Raw genomic sequence first — 17881 nt, forward strand, 5'->3', positions numbered from 1 at the left:
AAGCTAACTCTATTCCAATGAACCTTGGCATATTGCCCTGGAACTTCATCTCTGTGCACAAGAGAAGCCTATAATAAGCTGTATGAATCTTTTCTGACTTGAACCAGGTCATATATTGAAAAGGAGTGTGTGACTAGTACAAGGCATGAGGGGTGGAGTTTCCTGTTTTTGCATCATATGTAACAATAAAAGCTCGTATTTATATTGCGCCTTTATCATAGAAAAGTGTGCCAAAGCACTTCACAGAAGTATAATCTGACACAAATGATGCCAAACCAAAGGAGATATTAGGTGAGGGCACTAAAAGCTTAGCCAAAGAGATGGATTTTACATAAAACATAAGAAGTAGGAGCAGGCATGATCCATTCAGCTCATCAAGCCTGCTCCACCATTCAGTAAGATCATGACTGAATTTCTGGATTCAGTCCACTTTCCTGGCCACCATATCCTTTAATTCCCTTAGTGACCAAAAAGCTCTTTTGGATATGCTCATTAACTGAGCATCCAAATTCTCTAGGTAGAGAATGCCCAAGATTCTCAACCCTTTGACTGAGAACATTTCTCCTCAACTTGTATGACCAATCCACAGCATCACACAATGGTTACAGCACAGGAGGCCATTCAACCTATTGTGTCTGTGTTGGCTCTCTGAAGGAGCAATTCACTTAGCTCCATTCCCCTGCCTTCTCCCTTTGGCCCTGCATATTCTTCCTTTTCAGATAATAATCCAATTCCCTCTTGAAAGCCTCAATTGAACCTGCCTCCACCACACTCTCAGGCAGTGCATTCCAGATCCTCACCACTCACTGCATGAACGTGATTTTTTCCTCATGTCACCATTGCTTCTTTTGCCAATTACCTTCAATCTGTGCCTCCTTGTTCTCGATCCTTCCACCAATGGGAACAGTTTTTCTCTATGTACTCTATCTAGACCCCTCATGATTTTGAATACCTCTGTCAAACCTTCTCTCTTCCAAGAAAAACAGTCCCGACCTCTCCAATCTATCTACATAACTGAAGTTCCTCATCCTTGGAACCATTCTGATGAATCTTTTCTGCAACCGCTCTATTGCTTTCACTTCTATCCTAAAGTGTGGCACCCAGAACTAGACACAGTGCTCGAATTGAGGCTGAACTAGTGTCTCCTCAAGTTCAACATAACTTCCTTGCTCTTGTACTCCATGCCCCTATTAACAAAGCCCAGGATACTGTATGCTTTATTAATTGCACTCTCAACCTGTCCTACCACCTTCAATGATTTATGCACATATGCACCCAGGTTCCCCTGCTCCCCCACGCACTTTATAATTGTACCCTTTATTTTATATCATCTCTCCGCATTCTTCGTACCAAAATTAACCACTTCACACTTCTCTGCATTAAATTTCATCTACAACTTGTCTGCCCATTCCACAAGCCTTTTGAGTTCTGCACTATCCTACTCACTACTCACAATATTTCCAAGTTTTGTATCATCTGCAAATTCTTAAATTGTGTCCTGTACACCAAGGCCTAGGTCATAAATATATAGCAGGAAGAGCAGGGATCCTAACATTAGCTCCTGGGGAACTCCACTAGAAACCTTTCTCCAGTCCAAAAAACATTCTTTAGCTACTACTCTCTGTTTCCTGTCACTCAGCCAATTTCATATCCATGTTTTGCTCCATATCCATTATCCTCATACTTTGGCCTCTAGTTCTGCACTCTCCAGCCAAGGGAAACAGCATTTCTGCACCTATCCTGTCAAAACTTCTTAAAAAAAAAATATACTTTTCAATGAGATTATGTAAGTCCATCGTCAGGTTACGATGAGAAGGAAAAGAGAGGCTTTTAGCAGGTACAAGGGAAGCAAATCAGCAGAGGCATTAGTGGAGTACAGACAGTGCAGGGTGGAGCTTAAGAAAGCAATTAGGAGAGCAAAGAGGGGATATGAGAAAGCTCTGGCTGGTATAAGTAGGGAAAATCCCAAGATATTCTATAAGTATACCAATGGGAAGAGGATAACCAGGGAAAGAGTTGGGCCCATAAGGGACCAAGGGGACAATCTATGGGTGGAGCCAGAGGACATCATTAGAGCGTTGAATGAATACTTCACATCCGTCTTCACCCAAGACAATAAGGATGAAGGTATCGAACTCGGGGAGAGAGACTGCGAGGTTCTTAAGCAAATTGATATAGGGAGTGACAAGGTATTGGAGGTGTTGGCAGGCTTAAAAGTGGACAAATCTTCAGGTCCGGATGATTTGTGTCCCAGACTGCTGAGGGAGGCAAGGGAGGAGATTGCAGGGGCTCTGACCTGAATTTTTAATTCCTCTCTAGCCACGGGGGAGGTGCCAGAGGACTGGAGAACAGCTAGTGTGGTTCCGCTATTTAAGAAGGGTTGTAGAGATAAGCCAGGGAACTACAGGCCAGTGAGGCTCACATCAGTGGTAGGGAAACTATTGGAGAAAGTTCTGAAGGAGAGTATCTATCTCCACTTGGAGAGGCAGGGTTTGATCAGGGATAGTCAGCATAGCTTTGTCAGAGGGAGGTCATGCCTAACAAATTTGATTTAATTTTTTGAGGAGGTGACCAGGTGTGTAGATGAGGGTAGTGTAGTTGATGTAGTTTATATGGATTTCAGCAAACCCTTTGACAAGGTCCCACATGGGAGACTTATAAAGAAGGCAAATGCACATGGCATACAGGGTAATTTGATAAGGTGGATTCAAAATTGGCTTAGTTGTAGGAGGCAGAGGGTGATGACAGAAAGATGCTTTAGTGACTGGAAGCTAGTGTCCAGTGACGTACCACAGGGACCTGTGCTCGGTCCCCTATTATTTGTCATTTATATAAACGACATAGATGACTATGTGGGGGGGTAGGATTAGTAAATTTGTGGATGACACAAAGATTGGCCGGGTGTTTAACAGTGAGTTTGAATGTCTTGGGCTACAGGAAGATATAGATGGGATGGTCAAATGGGCAGGTAAGTGGCAGATGGAATTTAACCCTAAAAAGTGTGAGGTGATATATTTTGGAAGGAATAATTGACAAGGAAGTATTCAGTGAACAGCTTGGCACTAGGAAGTTCTGAGGAACAAAGGGACCTTGGCATGTGTGTCCATAGATCTCTGAAGGCAGAGGGGCATGTTAGTGGGGTGGTGAACAAGGCATATGGGACATTTGCCTTTATCAATCAAGGCATAGATTACAAAAGTAGGGAGGTCATGTTGGAGTTGTATAGAACCTTGGTGAGGCCACAGCTGGAGTACTGTGTGCAGTTCTGGCCGCCACATTATAGGAAAGATGTGATTGCACTGGAGGGGGTGCAGAGGAGATTCACCAGGATGTTGCCTGGGATGAAACATTTAAGTTATGAAGAGAGGTTGGATAGACTTGGGTTGTTTTCATTGGAGCAGAGAAGACTGAGGGGTGACCTGATCAAGGTGTACAAGATTATGAGGGGCATGGACAGGGTGGATAGGGAGCAGCTGTTCCCCTTAGTTGAAGGGTCAGTCACAAGGGGGCATAAGTTCAAGGTGAGGGGCAGGAGGTTTTGGGGGGGATGCGAGGAAAAACTTTTTTACCCAGAGGGTGGTGAAGGTCTGGAATGCACTGCCTGGGAGGGTGGTGGAGGCGGGTTGCCTCACATCCTTTAAAAAGTACCTGGATGAGCACTTGGCACGTCATAACATTCAAGGCTATGGGCCAAGTGTTGGTAAGTGGGATTAGGTAGGTAGGTCAGGTGTTTCTCACGTGTTGGTGCAGACTCGATGGGCCAAAGGGCCTCTTCTGCACTGTGATTCTATGATTCTACTCAAGATCTCATTACTCATTAGACAGCCCTCTCATCCTAGGAATCAATTTAATGAACCTTCATTGCCCCCTCTCTAAGTCAAGGACTCTGTTAATGAGAGTAAAACTCTACACACTACTCCAGGTCTCACCAAAGTCCTATATAATTGTAGTAAAAATAGTAGAAAATGTAGTTTTTAAAATTTAAATGTAAATACAATTGCTGCAAGACTTTCATACTCTTACACTTCACATTGCAATAATGGGTAATGTACCATTTTCCTTCCTAATTGATTGGTGTAACTGCATGTTAACTTTGTGATTTGTCTATGAGAATCCCCAAATCCCTCTGAGTACCAGCGTTTACTAGTCTCTCACCTTTTTAAAAAAAAAAATTCTGCCCTTCCATTCCTCCCACAAAAGTGGCTAATTTTACACTGCCCCACAGCTTAATCCACCTGCCACCTCCTTCCCCACTCACTCACTCAGCCTAAATCCCTTTGCAGCCTCATTGTGCCCTACTTATAGCTTACTTTCCCACCTAGTTTTGTAACGTCAGCAAACCTGGGCATATTACTCTCAGCCCCCTCATCTAAGTCATTGATATAAGTTGTAAGTAGCTGAGGTCCAAACAATAATCCTTGTGGCACTCCATTAGTGTCACCCTACCATCCTGAAAATAACTTGTTTATTCCAGCTCTCTGTTTTACCCCCATTAGCCAATCCACATTCCATGCTCGCTGCTACCCCTGATCTTATGAGCCCAAATCTTGTGTAACAATCTCTTGTGTGGTATCTTATTGAATGTTTTCTGAAAATCCAAATGCATTATATTCACTGGTTCCCCCTTATCTGCCCTGCTCATTACAGCCTCAAAGAACTCTAATAGAATTGTCAAACATGACTTCCGTTTTATTATGTTATGATTTCCTAAGTGCACTGTTACCATGTCCATCCAACATTATCTAATAGAGGCTGCTAGAAAGTACATGGTATGTCATGATCTTCTGAGTAGGATTGGATGTGGTAGTTTGAAATGGTGCACGTTTGTGCCTCTGTGTTTTTCTAGGTGGAGAGGGCATAGCTGCGCATCACTCTGTTGCGCCAAAAGTCAGGGCCTTCAACACTAAGTGGAAAGCCTATATTTGTAGTGTCCAAACAATGGCCTCAGAGTCATATGCACCCCACAAACCTTGATTAACCAATTCACAAAGCCATAGTAATATCCCTAGTCTCACCTGTTTGATTTCTTACTTTGTTCCTGCATATGCATAATAAAATAATCAATAACATGGGTCAAAAGCAGGAACATTTGTTTGAATGCCACTGGGTAAATTTTAAGAAAAACTGTTGTCAAACAGTAATGAGAGATCCAGCTGTGAAGGGAGATTTCCAGGGGCTAGAGCTGGCTGTTTGACTCAAATTATCTTAACATTCCCAGTGTGGTAGTAAGGGCACAAGACCCTTTAAAAGCATGTTGAGGATTTTCTTCAGTGGCTCAGTTAGTAAAGATCAGTCAAGATTCATGTTCTTGGTGTTTATTAAAGTGTGCCTTTGTCTGTCAGATGAGAAAGTATTGACTTTGTCTGCGATGTCCTCAGTTGTACAACCCGCTAACAGTAACTCTGGGCTCACACGTGAAACATGAAAACGTGATTGAGATACCAATTAGTTGGTTCTTTCATTGATATTGAACTGCAGTGCAATTATTGATCAATTTTAATGATCCACTCAGGTTCTGCACCACTATGATGGATGTTTAAGTTTCACATTACTTAAAATAGTCTGTGAATGATTAGCTTCTGCTTTTTTTAACGTACCTTTAAGAAATACAGTACATGAATTTCATAAAACCCTCGTAAAGTTTATTTTCTGTAAGTTACACTGGTATCTGTGGTTTTCTAACTTGTTCTGTAATGCCACCTGTTCTTTAGATCCATTGGCTCCTGGAAGATGAGATTGTTTCAGCTCTGCGCCATTCAACAAATATTACTTTAGCTACCCTACAGAAAGTGTCTGATCATGTGTTAAATTCAAAGGGCAGGCCACGATGCCACAGCGAAGTTGTTCCTTTAAAGTTTGTCTTTGGTCCGGAGCAATCACTGGAGAAATTTAAAGAGGTGCGAAGAAACTTTAGGTGTGGTTGGAAAAGTAGAGTGTGTTACTCTTAAAACGTAATTTATAGAGAACCGTTCTGATCAAAAGAAAAATGCAGCAAGATGTGGCCATTATTTCTAACATACAAACCGGCATGGGAGGGAGGAAGGGAACCACTAAGGCACTAATTACATATTTTGAAACTACATGGGTGTTAGGCAAGAATTTAAAAACCCTGATTTGAAGAAAATACAATTGTTACGTAACTATAATTTGTTTACTCTTCCTCGGAATAACTCTTGAAATCACTCATGAGGAAAGCCCTCTTTTAGCTCTCTCAGACAGGCAGTTCTTGCTATCACTAACTCTTGACAGTGTGTGAATGTGCTAATGATTAGGAACACCCTATATCTTAGCTAATCGAAACAAATATGTTTAGTGATCAATTACTTTTCCGATGATTTTAGTTTTAACAGTTGCATTTTCCATGTTTTCATTTTAAGGAGTTTAAACGCATGAATCTTCCAGGGTACCACCTCAATGAGGAGGCAAACAATTTCTACTATCTGTCTGTGAGTCGCTTGCATGCACAAAGAATAGAAGCAGTGCAGAAACTTTCCACAGAACTCTCTCAGCATAGCCTGGAAAGTGGGTGTGCGGCAGTGGCATGTGATGAGAGTGCAGATGCAGAGGTAGCTCTGATCTGCCATCAGCGGCAGGAACACTGGAGTAAACAAATGGAAATGGTGACAGCATCGTCAGTGATTGAGGGAGAGAAAAATGAAGAGAAGTCACAGGTAAATGTTTTTCTGACCAGCTGATAATCGGCTCATTAGACTGTTTGTTTGAAATTAAGGGTTTAGTTGGTTAAAATAGTAGTACAAAGAGCATTTTTTGTACGGTTGATCAGTGAACTCTAATGGAGTTGGCTGTTGCTGTGACAAGTGGGTTAGAAGTTGTGCATTCCAATGCATACTGTTAAAATTATTTTACTCAAGTCCAATAGGATTTTTGATATAATTGTAGTGCAATAGAAACTTGATGTGTAACCGTGGAGTTAGCATAGCTTCAGGTGAAAACATTCCTATTTTTAAAAAAAATGTTCCTTTTAAGTTTTGATTGCAAATTATCATAAGCAAATTGCCTACACACCGATAGCACGTTAGTATTAATGTAAATAAGAGGTCCACTAGATTGATAATCTGTTTAAGAGTTGTTATTTACTACAATAGGCTGAGAGAATGGAGTATTTTTACTCTCAAAGTATGGACTTCAGGGAGATTTGATAAGATTCTTGATGAGCAAGGGGATGAAAGTTTATCAGGGGTAGGAGGGAATGTGGAGTTGAAGTTACAATCAGATCAACCATTGAATGGCAAAGCAGTCTCGAAGGGCCGAGTGACCGACTCTTGCTCTAATTTGTACATTTGTATGTTGCTTGAGGTTTTTAAACTAATGAAGGGACTAGATTGCATCGATGTGATAGAGTATTAGTTAAGCCAGGGCAAACTGGGGAATGTGTATGTTATGTAAGAAGAAAACCAGGTTAGATTTCAGGACGTATTTTTCTGGAGAGAATCATCAACATTTTGAAAAAGTTACTGGCTTATACAGTAAGTCTATATTCACTGCAGGCATTCAAAATGGACATGGACAAGTCCCTGGCTGTGGCTGGTATCACTGCATACGGAAAAAAGGGAGGGGTCTTAGGTGATGAGTCACTTAGCTAGTGCTCTGGAACTCATTTTGATTGTCTTCGAGAGTCAGAGAGGAACTTCCTAGATTTTCTTCCCCCTCAATTGGCCTTAGGTTTTTTCCTCTAGGCTTTTCTCACTTCTATTACATGGTGGCTGATGGGTGGGAGGGTTCTGGAGTTTGCAATGCTTATAGTTACACCGTAATGTACAGGACCAGCTGGATCGACTTGCTTGCACTCCCCTGTCTGCCATTTTCATATATTAATTTCATGGATTATGAATGATACGGGTTGAATCAGTTGTTGTTCATGCCCCACCATGGTCTCTGCTTTGCAGATCTCGCAAGAGGAAAACAAGTCAACATCTGAGAGAATGGGAATAGCTGCAGTGACTAATGGAGCATATTTTGCATCAGCTGAATTAGTTGAGGAGAGCATGGATGGGAAAAGCTGCCTCCCTATCAGCCAGTCTGATCAACATGATCGCGTATTTACAGTGATCAAGCCTGAGCGATCCCTAACCAGCACGCCCCTACTGCATTCAAGCCCAGGATCTGAGAAAGTACAAGTGGCAAATCCGCCATCACAGGCCTCTTCTGCTGTGAGTCTCGCCGAATCTGTGCAGTCCATTATACCTGGCAGTACAGGTGTGTCAATCTTTTTTATTTGATTCACATGCTTACTCAGTAGTCAAGAGTGTTCAACTATTAAGTAGGTGATTTCAGTTATAATCCCAGTCTTGACTAATTCTTAATCTGTGAGATGGACACAAAAGGAATTGAAATTGAAGGAAAGACTTAGTGTTATTGACAGAGTTCAGTGGAAGTTTGAATATCTGCTTCTGTTATTGGCAGCTTAATTATCCACAAGAGATTTGTGGAAGCTGGGACTATTTTTACATAAATCACCAAAAATGCATGTTGAGTGTTTTGTTTTAAGCTTGATTTTTGACAGGCTCTTGAGTTTTTGATTTAGCAAGATAAGTAATAGATGTCCATTATTTGGTAAAATTTACTATCTGTTTAATTTTGAGCCTGTAGGACCTTTTGGGTCTAGACGTTCAGGCTGGTAGCACTTAAATATTAAAAAATTATAATTTAAAAAGAACACATTATTAAAATGGGGAAATGTGGACCCTATCTTTGTATAGTGATAGCTTGATTAGATTATATAAATAGACCAATCAGAAGTTTAAAAAAGCTGTGTTAGACTAATATCCTTAATTATGTAATTGTTTTCGTTATATGACAGAGCCCCTTCTGTTATGCTGGATAATTGATGTTCACTTTTTACTTGGCATTTTTCCCTTTCTCAATCCTCAAATCTTGTACCATTTACTCTTTTTGACACAAGTAACAAATGAAGACTCCTTCCCCAATTAGCTTATGATCTCAAACCCCAGGCCTGCCCATCACTTGAGCTTCTGGTCTCAATTGGGAGAGTTTTGGGAGCTCTTGAGTAGATGGACTGTTAACTATAAGGAAACAGGCATTGGTTGGTTGAGCATCCTTTGGACCACATGGGAATCAAAGCCTTACAGAGCAAGACTTGCAGCAACCACAAAATCTTTGGCCAGTTCAGGGAATCGTATTGTTCTTTTCTGTTCACTCTTTCTGTGTATGTAACTTTCTTTCATGCTCTGTTTTTTTCCTTCTCTCTTATCTTTGTTTTTCCCTCTGTGTTTGTGTAAAACCCTTGATCTCATCTTTTATTCCTGTACCTTTTAGGCTGTTGCAAGCACAGACCAAGCCGAGTACAGAGTGTGGTCTCCAGTCAGGGAAGTCTGGATTCTGATCTATTAGGTGAGGAAAGCTTTTCTGTAACTGTTTTGTTTAAAACTGCATATAATTTGTTTCATTAAAGCATGTACATGGAGCAGAAGGTACAGAAAATGTGCATAGAGTGGCTACGTGCTGCGCTAGAATGCCATTTGATTATATTGGACAAATGACTGTATTTGTACTTCTGTTTGCTGTTTATAAAATGGAAGGAAGTGGATTTCATCATTCGGGTTCGTCTCTGCACTACTGGAAACAAATCATAGAATCTTACAAAACAGAATGAGGCCATTCATCGCAATGCACCTGTGAAAGAGCATGCCTGAGTTGCCACTGAAAGGAACAAGCATTATTTTTTGAATGCCTTTGAGGGTGAAAGCAGCATATTATCCATGTGGCTGTACTTTCCCTCACACTATAAAAGCTTCTGTTGTTCCTCCCATTGTGACATGTGAAAGCATTCTGTATTGGTTTTTCTAGAAAAGTAGTACATCTGTTAATTGTGCTGTCTTAACTTTTTAATGAACAATTTCTTTTAAGTGACTTTCTTTTGCAAATTCTGCTGCAAATACAGAAGGATGTTTATCATTGGGGGGGGGGAAAGCCCATAATCTCCAGCATCTCTCATCCTGGTATGGTATAGTACTATATCCATTGCACTACCCTGGCTGGATTTCTGTCACCTTCCTGCTGAAAACATGTTGCATGCATTTTTTTCTTTGACATCCTTAACTTTATGCTTGTGTCTCCAGTCATTGAGTTCTGCACCCGACAGAAGAATCTTTTCGGATCTAATTTCTCCAGGCCTTTGGAAAATTTTAAGAATCTACATCAAGTCTCAACTATTCTCTTCATAAGAAGTAAATTACCAGAGTAGATGATCATTACTCATAACCCACTCATCTGAGTTGAGGGGTCAACTTCATAGCCCTCCTTTGGGTTCCCTCCAATAACTCCCCATCCTTTCTATAATAAGGAGCACAAAATTGAATACAGTACTCCAGATGTATTCTTATCAAAGCCACATACAACGTAAAAGGTTACCAGCTCTATGTACCACCGTTTTATTTGCTTTATGACCACCAGTGAGCACAGAACAAATGGATTTAGTGACCAATCTACTAAAAACCCCAGATCTAATGTGCTTTCCCTTGTGTTGCCAAGGATTTTCAGTCTACTTCAGAACTTGATTCTGAAGAAGAGTCATATTGAACTCGAAGCGTTAACTCTCTTTCTCTCTTCACTGATGCTGCCAGACCTGAGTTTTTCCAGCACTTTCTGTTTTTATTTCGGATCACCCTCAAAAGCATTCAAAAATAATGCTTGTTCTTTTCAGTGGCAACTCAGGCATGCTCTCTCATTCAAGCTGTCCTTTGTTTCTTTACAGTTAAACGGCTACAAATTAATGATGCAGCAATCTTGCTATCTCCCTGTTCCTCGGGCATTATCTTCTCACTGCCACTGCTCAATGTTCCAACGTCTGTCTGTACCCTTCTCTTGATTCTGATGTGCTCAAAGAACATTTCGCCTTTTATGTGTTATATTCTACTCATACTCTTTCCTAACAATTTCTTGGCATTCTCAGCTTGATTTGATAGTTTTCTCCATTCCTGTTGCTCCTCATCAGATATTTATATGCCCAGAATATTGACACGTAATGGCAGTCAAGAGAAGCAAGCTTCTGGGCTGTATTTCTCTCACAAATGTGTACAGTTGGAGACCTAGCCACCTTGCTTAACCCTGGGTCAGTAATCTCCAAGAAACACAAAACAACTTCAGCTCTTGTTTCTGAACATTTGGATTCTAATTGATAGGGGAAGTTTTGAGTTATTCTGACACTGTGTATGCACAGATCTGAATATATGCCAATTCGCTTACATTTTGCAGTAAGTTTCTTTTCACCTTATCAGCAAAGAAAATTGCAATGGCTGGGATTTTCCAGCCCCATTGTGGGTGGGACTCGCTGCGGGCGAAGCAGCACCCCAGCCAGAAGTCCATTCGCTTGCAGCGGGACCGGAAGATCGCGGCGGTGGGCAGGTGCAGAAAATCCCGCTGATTGGATTTAAACTTCCCGGGCTGTGTCACTTGCTGCAAAACAAACTTCAGGTTAATGTTTTGGCTCCAACCTACCATAAATAGTTACCTGTCTTTTTTACCTTTTATAGATGCTGACTGACTGACTGTGTAGTTCCAGTATTTCTATTGTTCTTTCAGTTTTATTAGTTCGTTCTACTATTTGCAGTATGGAACCTGGAAGGACTCTGCCTCTTTGTAATATTTGATTGTCCCTTATTTTTAAAGAGTTAGAGGGGGGGAAGGTGTTGAATCATAGCCTGGTCAACAAGCAACAAAGATACATACCTCTCAGTGCTGCAGGTGTTGGATGGCGGGCTGCAAACTAGCCACTAGCCTATGAGAGCCAGTGCTTTCTGACCGAGGAATTACAAATAAAGCAAAGGGTTATTCTGTCCGTACTGTGGCTGCATCCTGAGTCAACAGACAAAGATTTCTTCCAGCTGTACGTAAGGGGTGGCCTGAAGTAATTCGTATGCTTTTCATAAAGCATTACTGTCTTGATGTAATTGTAGACAAACTTGTTGGAGCGTTTATCCTTCAGGCTTGCCTACAAATAAAGTATTAAGAGTTGCTCATCTCCATTATTATGCTGTGTTGGCATGAACTTCAGCAAAGGCATTACAACCTGGCTAGGATCAAGTCTTACATATCTAATATGCAAATAATCTTAATGAGGCAGCGTCCTATGACTTGCTCATTGAATAAATGACTGTCCATTTGTAAGTCATTGCTAAACGCCATGCAGTTTCAAAATTTTGCTCCCGTTTTCTTTAACTTTACTCTTCATGATGGAGACCTTTCATGCTTAGATGAAGTTCTATAAGCAATAGCCACAATATTTTAACTCATTGCAGTGGTTATCATTCATGTCTGAGCCTGAGTAATATCTGCAGAGAAGACATTCATGCAAATCTAGATCATTGGATGGTCAACACTGACAGAAACCGTGGCCGACTTCTCCCTTTTTACCCCAGGTTTACTAAGACCAACTAAAACTTCAGCTGAGATCTACTAGCCAGCCCCTCCCAAATTAAGGATTAGACCTGTGACTTTCTTGGCTCCTTTGACTCAGCACTGCATTTCCACTTCAAGATATTTGGGGATAGGGCTGCTCTTGACCTCTGAATTGAGAGATTTGAGTTTTGATATTTTTGCTGGTATAGAGGAGGCTAGCAGATTGTAATAGACTGCTTATCTCTTAAGCAATTTCAGGCCATGATATTGGTCAGATTTGAAGCAGCTTGGACTATGATTCTCTTTTCTGGGTCACATGCAGGTTATGATGGAGGTAGCAGTGATTCGGAGTGCGAAGGTGCCACCATGAATGAACAGGATCCCAAATGCCCACTGATGCCTGAGTTTTGGCTGATCATCAGAATTCACCATGATCGAGTTGAAGTTTACTCTCACACAAGGTGAGTATAAGATGGTAGTCAAATTTATAACTGTAAATAATGACAAACTTACTGTACATTTAAGTAGGTGAAAAGTCCAAATAGTATTGTGTACTAAGCATTAAAGGGAATAATGCCAATGGTTTTCATTTGTATTTGGAGGTTGAACTGCAGTTGTATAATGAAGAAGGCAGAAGTCTGCATTTCAATATTCTGTGATTCTTTTTTAAGATATGAACTTGACAAATATTCTGCGAATCTACTAACATCTTTCAATAAACTTGCAATGAAATATATGGCTTTTTAATATTGACAACCATCTAATCTCCTTTCCTGGTTCAAAGTGGCTGTGCAAAAGAATGATAAATGCAAAGGAATGATAAAAATTCAGCAGTTAAGAAATATCTTTTGTCCTTTTCTAGAAACCTTATTGGGATAAAGGATGAATCTGCGGTTGAAGAAGAGGGAGAACTGGAATATTTGCGCCTCTATAAAACAGCAATTAAAAAAATTGGCGAGATTTGCCGTGTAGTCAACCAGGTAATCATAAACATGAGGCTGAGCATTGGTTTAAATTTTTGGAATAGAAATGGCCCCAATGTTGATCTAAAGGCAGTTACCGGAGAGGGCTAGTGGGTAGTGGCGGGGACTGGAATTTTGTGGACAAATCCTAGATGTCAACTCAACAGGCTGAAATCAGTGATCATGACTGGTTTGAAGCCATTAATTTTGACTTCTGATTTTCGGGCATCCAAGCTGCGTAGCAGGTGTGTTGTGCACCGGCATGATTGTTTAGTTCAAAGGGGCAGGGGTCATATTTTGCTACGTGAGCCAACACCAGGTGAACCTTCACCATATCTTGGGCCTCCAAAGAAGCAATGTAAGCGACTGATCAGACATGTAAGAATTTGCCAGTTCTTCCACCATTTTGTTCAGGATCCTTGGATCTGTTCCATCAGATCAGGTACTAGGTCCTCCTTTAGTTTAATTGGCTTCTCTAATACTCTGTTCTTTATCACAATATCTCCCATCTCACTTTTAACCAATTCTGGATTTACTTCCTCCCTAGCATGCTTCTGTTTTGTAAACACTGAGGCAAAATACTTGTTAAATATCCAGGCACATTTTCGCTTATTCTTTAGCAGATGTCTAGGAAGAATTCTAAGTGAAATTAATGTTGGCGGAGTCCCAGTGCAAATGGATATGAATCAATTTCTTTTTATTAGACACCACCTTAAGCTTGGCATTGCCAAATTGACTGATCTTTGCCTTTTTGACTGAACTTGTCTTTGGCAATATATAATGCGTGATAATGTTTGGCCTGTAAATTGTTGGTAACTTGCGTCATTGCATATTCTGGCCAATAATCTGTGTTTTTCTATACTACTTGTCTCCTCCATTTGTCACAGCGCCTGCTGCTTCAGGACCTGCATGACAGTCATGTGTGTAATTCATTGCTTGTCGCTGAGAGTGAAGAGGACATCTGGAAGAATGAAGCCCCCTACCCTTCATATCGTCCGCGAGCTACTGCTACTGATGGTATGCAGCCACATTCCTAATTACCCAAATTTATATTTAACTCTTATGCTCATTTTCATGGCTTGTTTCAGGTTTTCATTCAATGATGTAGGAATGCTAAGTAATCTGTAGGAGGAAAGTATAGAATCAAAAATTTCTAAGTACTTTCCAAAGTTAATATCCTCAATTTAATTCCTTGTATCAGTCCTTTATTATATACCATTGTGCCATTATGATGTTAGATAACTTTTCAGAGCTCATTTTAGTATTCGGCTTTCTTTTTGAGAGGAGCTAATCAGGTTCACACAGCAAATGCAAAAATATTTAGGCACAGTGTTAAACATTAGATTATCATCAAGAACACTCAGTCCTTGCTGCCAATCTCAAGAGTAGAAGTACAGGAGTCAAAAGGGTTGCTAAGTAAAGTTAGAGAAGGAAAGATAGTCAAGTACTGACATCGGAAATAAAGACCCCACAGCCTTGTTCTGGCACCAATTGAAGGAGAAATTGAGGGTAAAATCAGATGGGTGGATAACATTGAGCCGTGGACTCAGGAACATTTGAAGAAAGCCAAAGAAGTAGCAAGATGATGACAATAGCTCCACTAAGACTATGGTGAAAATGAACGAATGACCAAATTAATTACATTACCATTGACATATCTTTAGAATTTGCATGCCATTTGATGGATTATGGATTATCGTGCCCAGGTTCAACAATAAACTCCTAATTGTAGGAAACACTTACTGGAGAATTAATGGGATGCCTAACATAGTTTCCAATCATCTCTGAAAGTGAAAAATAATATGTTACTAACCCAATACATTACCTGGTGTAGACACGATGGGCCAAATGGCCTCCTTGGCTCTATATCCCTTAGTAGCTTCAGCTAGCAAAAATCTTCCAGCCTCAGATTTAAAATTATTAATTGAGCTAATATCTGCTGTTTTTTGTATGAGAAAATTCCGCACTTCTATCACCCTTTGTGTGAAGCAGTGTAACCTTCTCTCCTGAATGGCCGGCCGATCAATAATTTGCCTTCAATTCTATAAGATTTAATTTTATCAAATGGTTTCTTATATTGAATCTTTTTGACTGCTTTCTGGAAGTCTATATAAACCATATCTGTATAATTCTCCTCTCTATTACTTTAGTTACTTCCTCAAAAGAATCAATTAGGTTTGTTGGAAATGACCTCCACTTTACAAATCCATGTTGTCTCTCTAATCAGCTCAAATTTCTTTTAAATGCTCAGTCTCATTGTCCTTAATTATAAATTCCAGTAACGTACCCCCCAGGAAGATGTTGGACTATAATTTGCTGGTTGCTCTTTCTCACCTTTCTTAAACTGGCCATGTTTGCAGGTGAAGTAGTAAAGCAAAGCAAAAAGTCATGGCAAGATACTTAGCAGTACAATACTTCAGAAAGCAAACAATGGAACTAAAATCAGTCTAAAAAGAGTTAACCTATCCTTTCCAGATGAGTGTAGTTTACTAACTGATGAGCAACAGTTGGGTTTATTTCTTTTGTGGACCACCAAAGTTTGGTTATGAACAGAGATCATTCCTAGTATCAGAACAAAGCAGCCTGTGATTATAACCCATTGATCCTTTGACATGTTGCAGTCACTGTGTTTGAAATAAAGATATCAAACCCAACAGATTAAGGAATTAGCACGTGCATATCTCTGAGCTAGAAGATGCAGTTTCTTCTGAGTTTTATATCGTGTAATGAATTTTCCAAATAGCTCAGTAATCATATAGCTTGTATATCACTGTCTAAAAACCCCATGTATTAGCATTTCTCATATACTGTTCCTATTTCAAAGTAATTGATGTAATTGGTTCCTGAACTGAGGAAGACTGTTTCCATTTGACACTAGATATTAGGTTAACGCAATCAAATGCACAATCTATCTTAAATTCAATAGATTTGCTGTTTTTTGAAGATGTTATTGTTTCATACTTTGTTCCATTCACTCACAGATTATTCAGCAGATGATAACTATCAGTCAAGGGATTACTTGGCTGCTACAATGCATTTTATACCAGGATATTTTTCCTGTGATGTGGTGTGGAAGACCATCATACATATCCATCCGCGACTCAAGATGGGACCCAACATGGGTGTTGCAAGAGGTATGCTAAATTTTGGGGTTTTTTTACACTATATATTTAATTGGGTTTGATGCCATTGCACCCTCCCATAAGTCATCCCCATGAAATAGAGTGAACCTTTACCTGCTCAATATCTAGGTAGTTATAGCATGACCCATGGGTTGAACAGAGGACCTTTACTATTGCTGAAAAAGACATTTTGTCTGAAGCTTTTCATCTTGCACTCGTCAGAACAATCGCAAGACTATCAGTGTAATGGCAACACCTCTACCAATCAGAGTCCACTTGCCAACCAATCAGCACTCTCTTCTCATACAATATAAAGTTGTTGCTTCCCCTGATGTTGGTATTCTTGCAATTGTCCTGATGAGTGCAAGACAAAAAGCTTTGACAAAATGTCTTTTTTCAGCAACACTCAAGTTCTATACTACCAGAGGACCTTTGTTAATGCATTCTGACCTACTAGAATATATCACAGGCTGCCATACGATCCCCTTGTCTTTACTAAGGTGAAAGAATATGTACTCTGTCAGACTCTGCCATAGGATACTAGATAAAATTATTAAACTTTGAACAGGTAAATGAACAGTATTATAGACAGTAATTAAAAATTTTACTAGTCTGCTTCAAATGTCAAAAAGAACATAGCTTGTCTTAACATTCAACATAAAACTGACCCTTGGAGGACAGTCACTTAACTCTAATGTGACTATCTGCTATCTTGCTGTCTCTGATTACCTTCATATTCCTGATGACCTGGACTGAATAGTTGCAATATTTATCATGATATAGCATCACGTTCCTTTCACGATGTTCCGAAGCAGAACTATATTCGCAATAGCACCTACCGTAATTAGAGGGAAAAAATAAAATGATGCAGGTGATGGAAGTCTGAAACAAAATCAAAAGGTGTTGGAAACACCCAGCAAGCCAATCATAGCAACTGGGTTGTGATGAAGAGCGGCATCTGAAATATTAACTTTGTCACTTTTGTCCATGGATGCTCTGCCTGACTTGCAGGATGTTTTCAGCATTTTTCAATCTTATTTCTTTCATAATTAGATTACAAAGGCCAAATACTAGTTCAACCCCAGTTGTAGTGTTGTGTTCAACTCTGGGCACCAGACCTTAGGAAGGGTGTGAAGGCTTTGCAGAAGATACAAAAACGATTTACTAGAATGGTTATAGGAATGGGGGAAATTACGTAGTTATACAGACAGGCTAAAGAAGCTGAAGTTGCTCTCCTTACAGTAGAGAATACTAAGGAGATTTGATACAAGTGTTTAAAATCGTGAAGGGTTTTGATAGAGTAAGTTATTAGAAACTCTTTCCAATGGCTGAAAGATCAATAATCAGAGGACAAAGACTTAAGGTGATTGGCAAAAGAACCATTGGGGACATGAGGAAAAACTTTTATTTATGCAACGA

General features: G+C 40.0%; 1 protein-coding gene across 1 annotated transcript in view; it reads left to right on the top strand.

Moving 5' to 3' along the window:
* szt2 (SZT2 subunit of KICSTOR complex) overlaps positions 1-17881 on the top strand; it is a 221123-nt gene that overhangs the window by 82939 nt on the left and 120303 nt on the right. The window contains exons 37-44 of the mRNA XM_078560851.1: positions 5712-5897; positions 6378-6671; positions 7908-8217; positions 9298-9372; positions 12701-12839; positions 13241-13358; positions 14228-14357; positions 16322-16474. Coding sequence (XP_078416977.1) covers positions 5712-5897; positions 6378-6671; positions 7908-8217; positions 9298-9372; positions 12701-12839; positions 13241-13358; positions 14228-14357; positions 16322-16474 — 1405 coding nt within the window. The remainder of the gene's footprint in view (positions 1-5711; positions 5898-6377; positions 6672-7907; positions 8218-9297; positions 9373-12700; positions 12840-13240; positions 13359-14227; positions 14358-16321; positions 16475-17881) is intronic.

The sequence above is a fragment of the Cetorhinus maximus genome, chromosome 17, assembly GCF_964194155.1.
Source record: "Cetorhinus maximus chromosome 17, sCetMax3.hap1.1, whole genome shotgun sequence".
Taxonomy (NCBI): domain Eukaryota; kingdom Metazoa; phylum Chordata; class Chondrichthyes; order Lamniformes; family Cetorhinidae; genus Cetorhinus; species Cetorhinus maximus.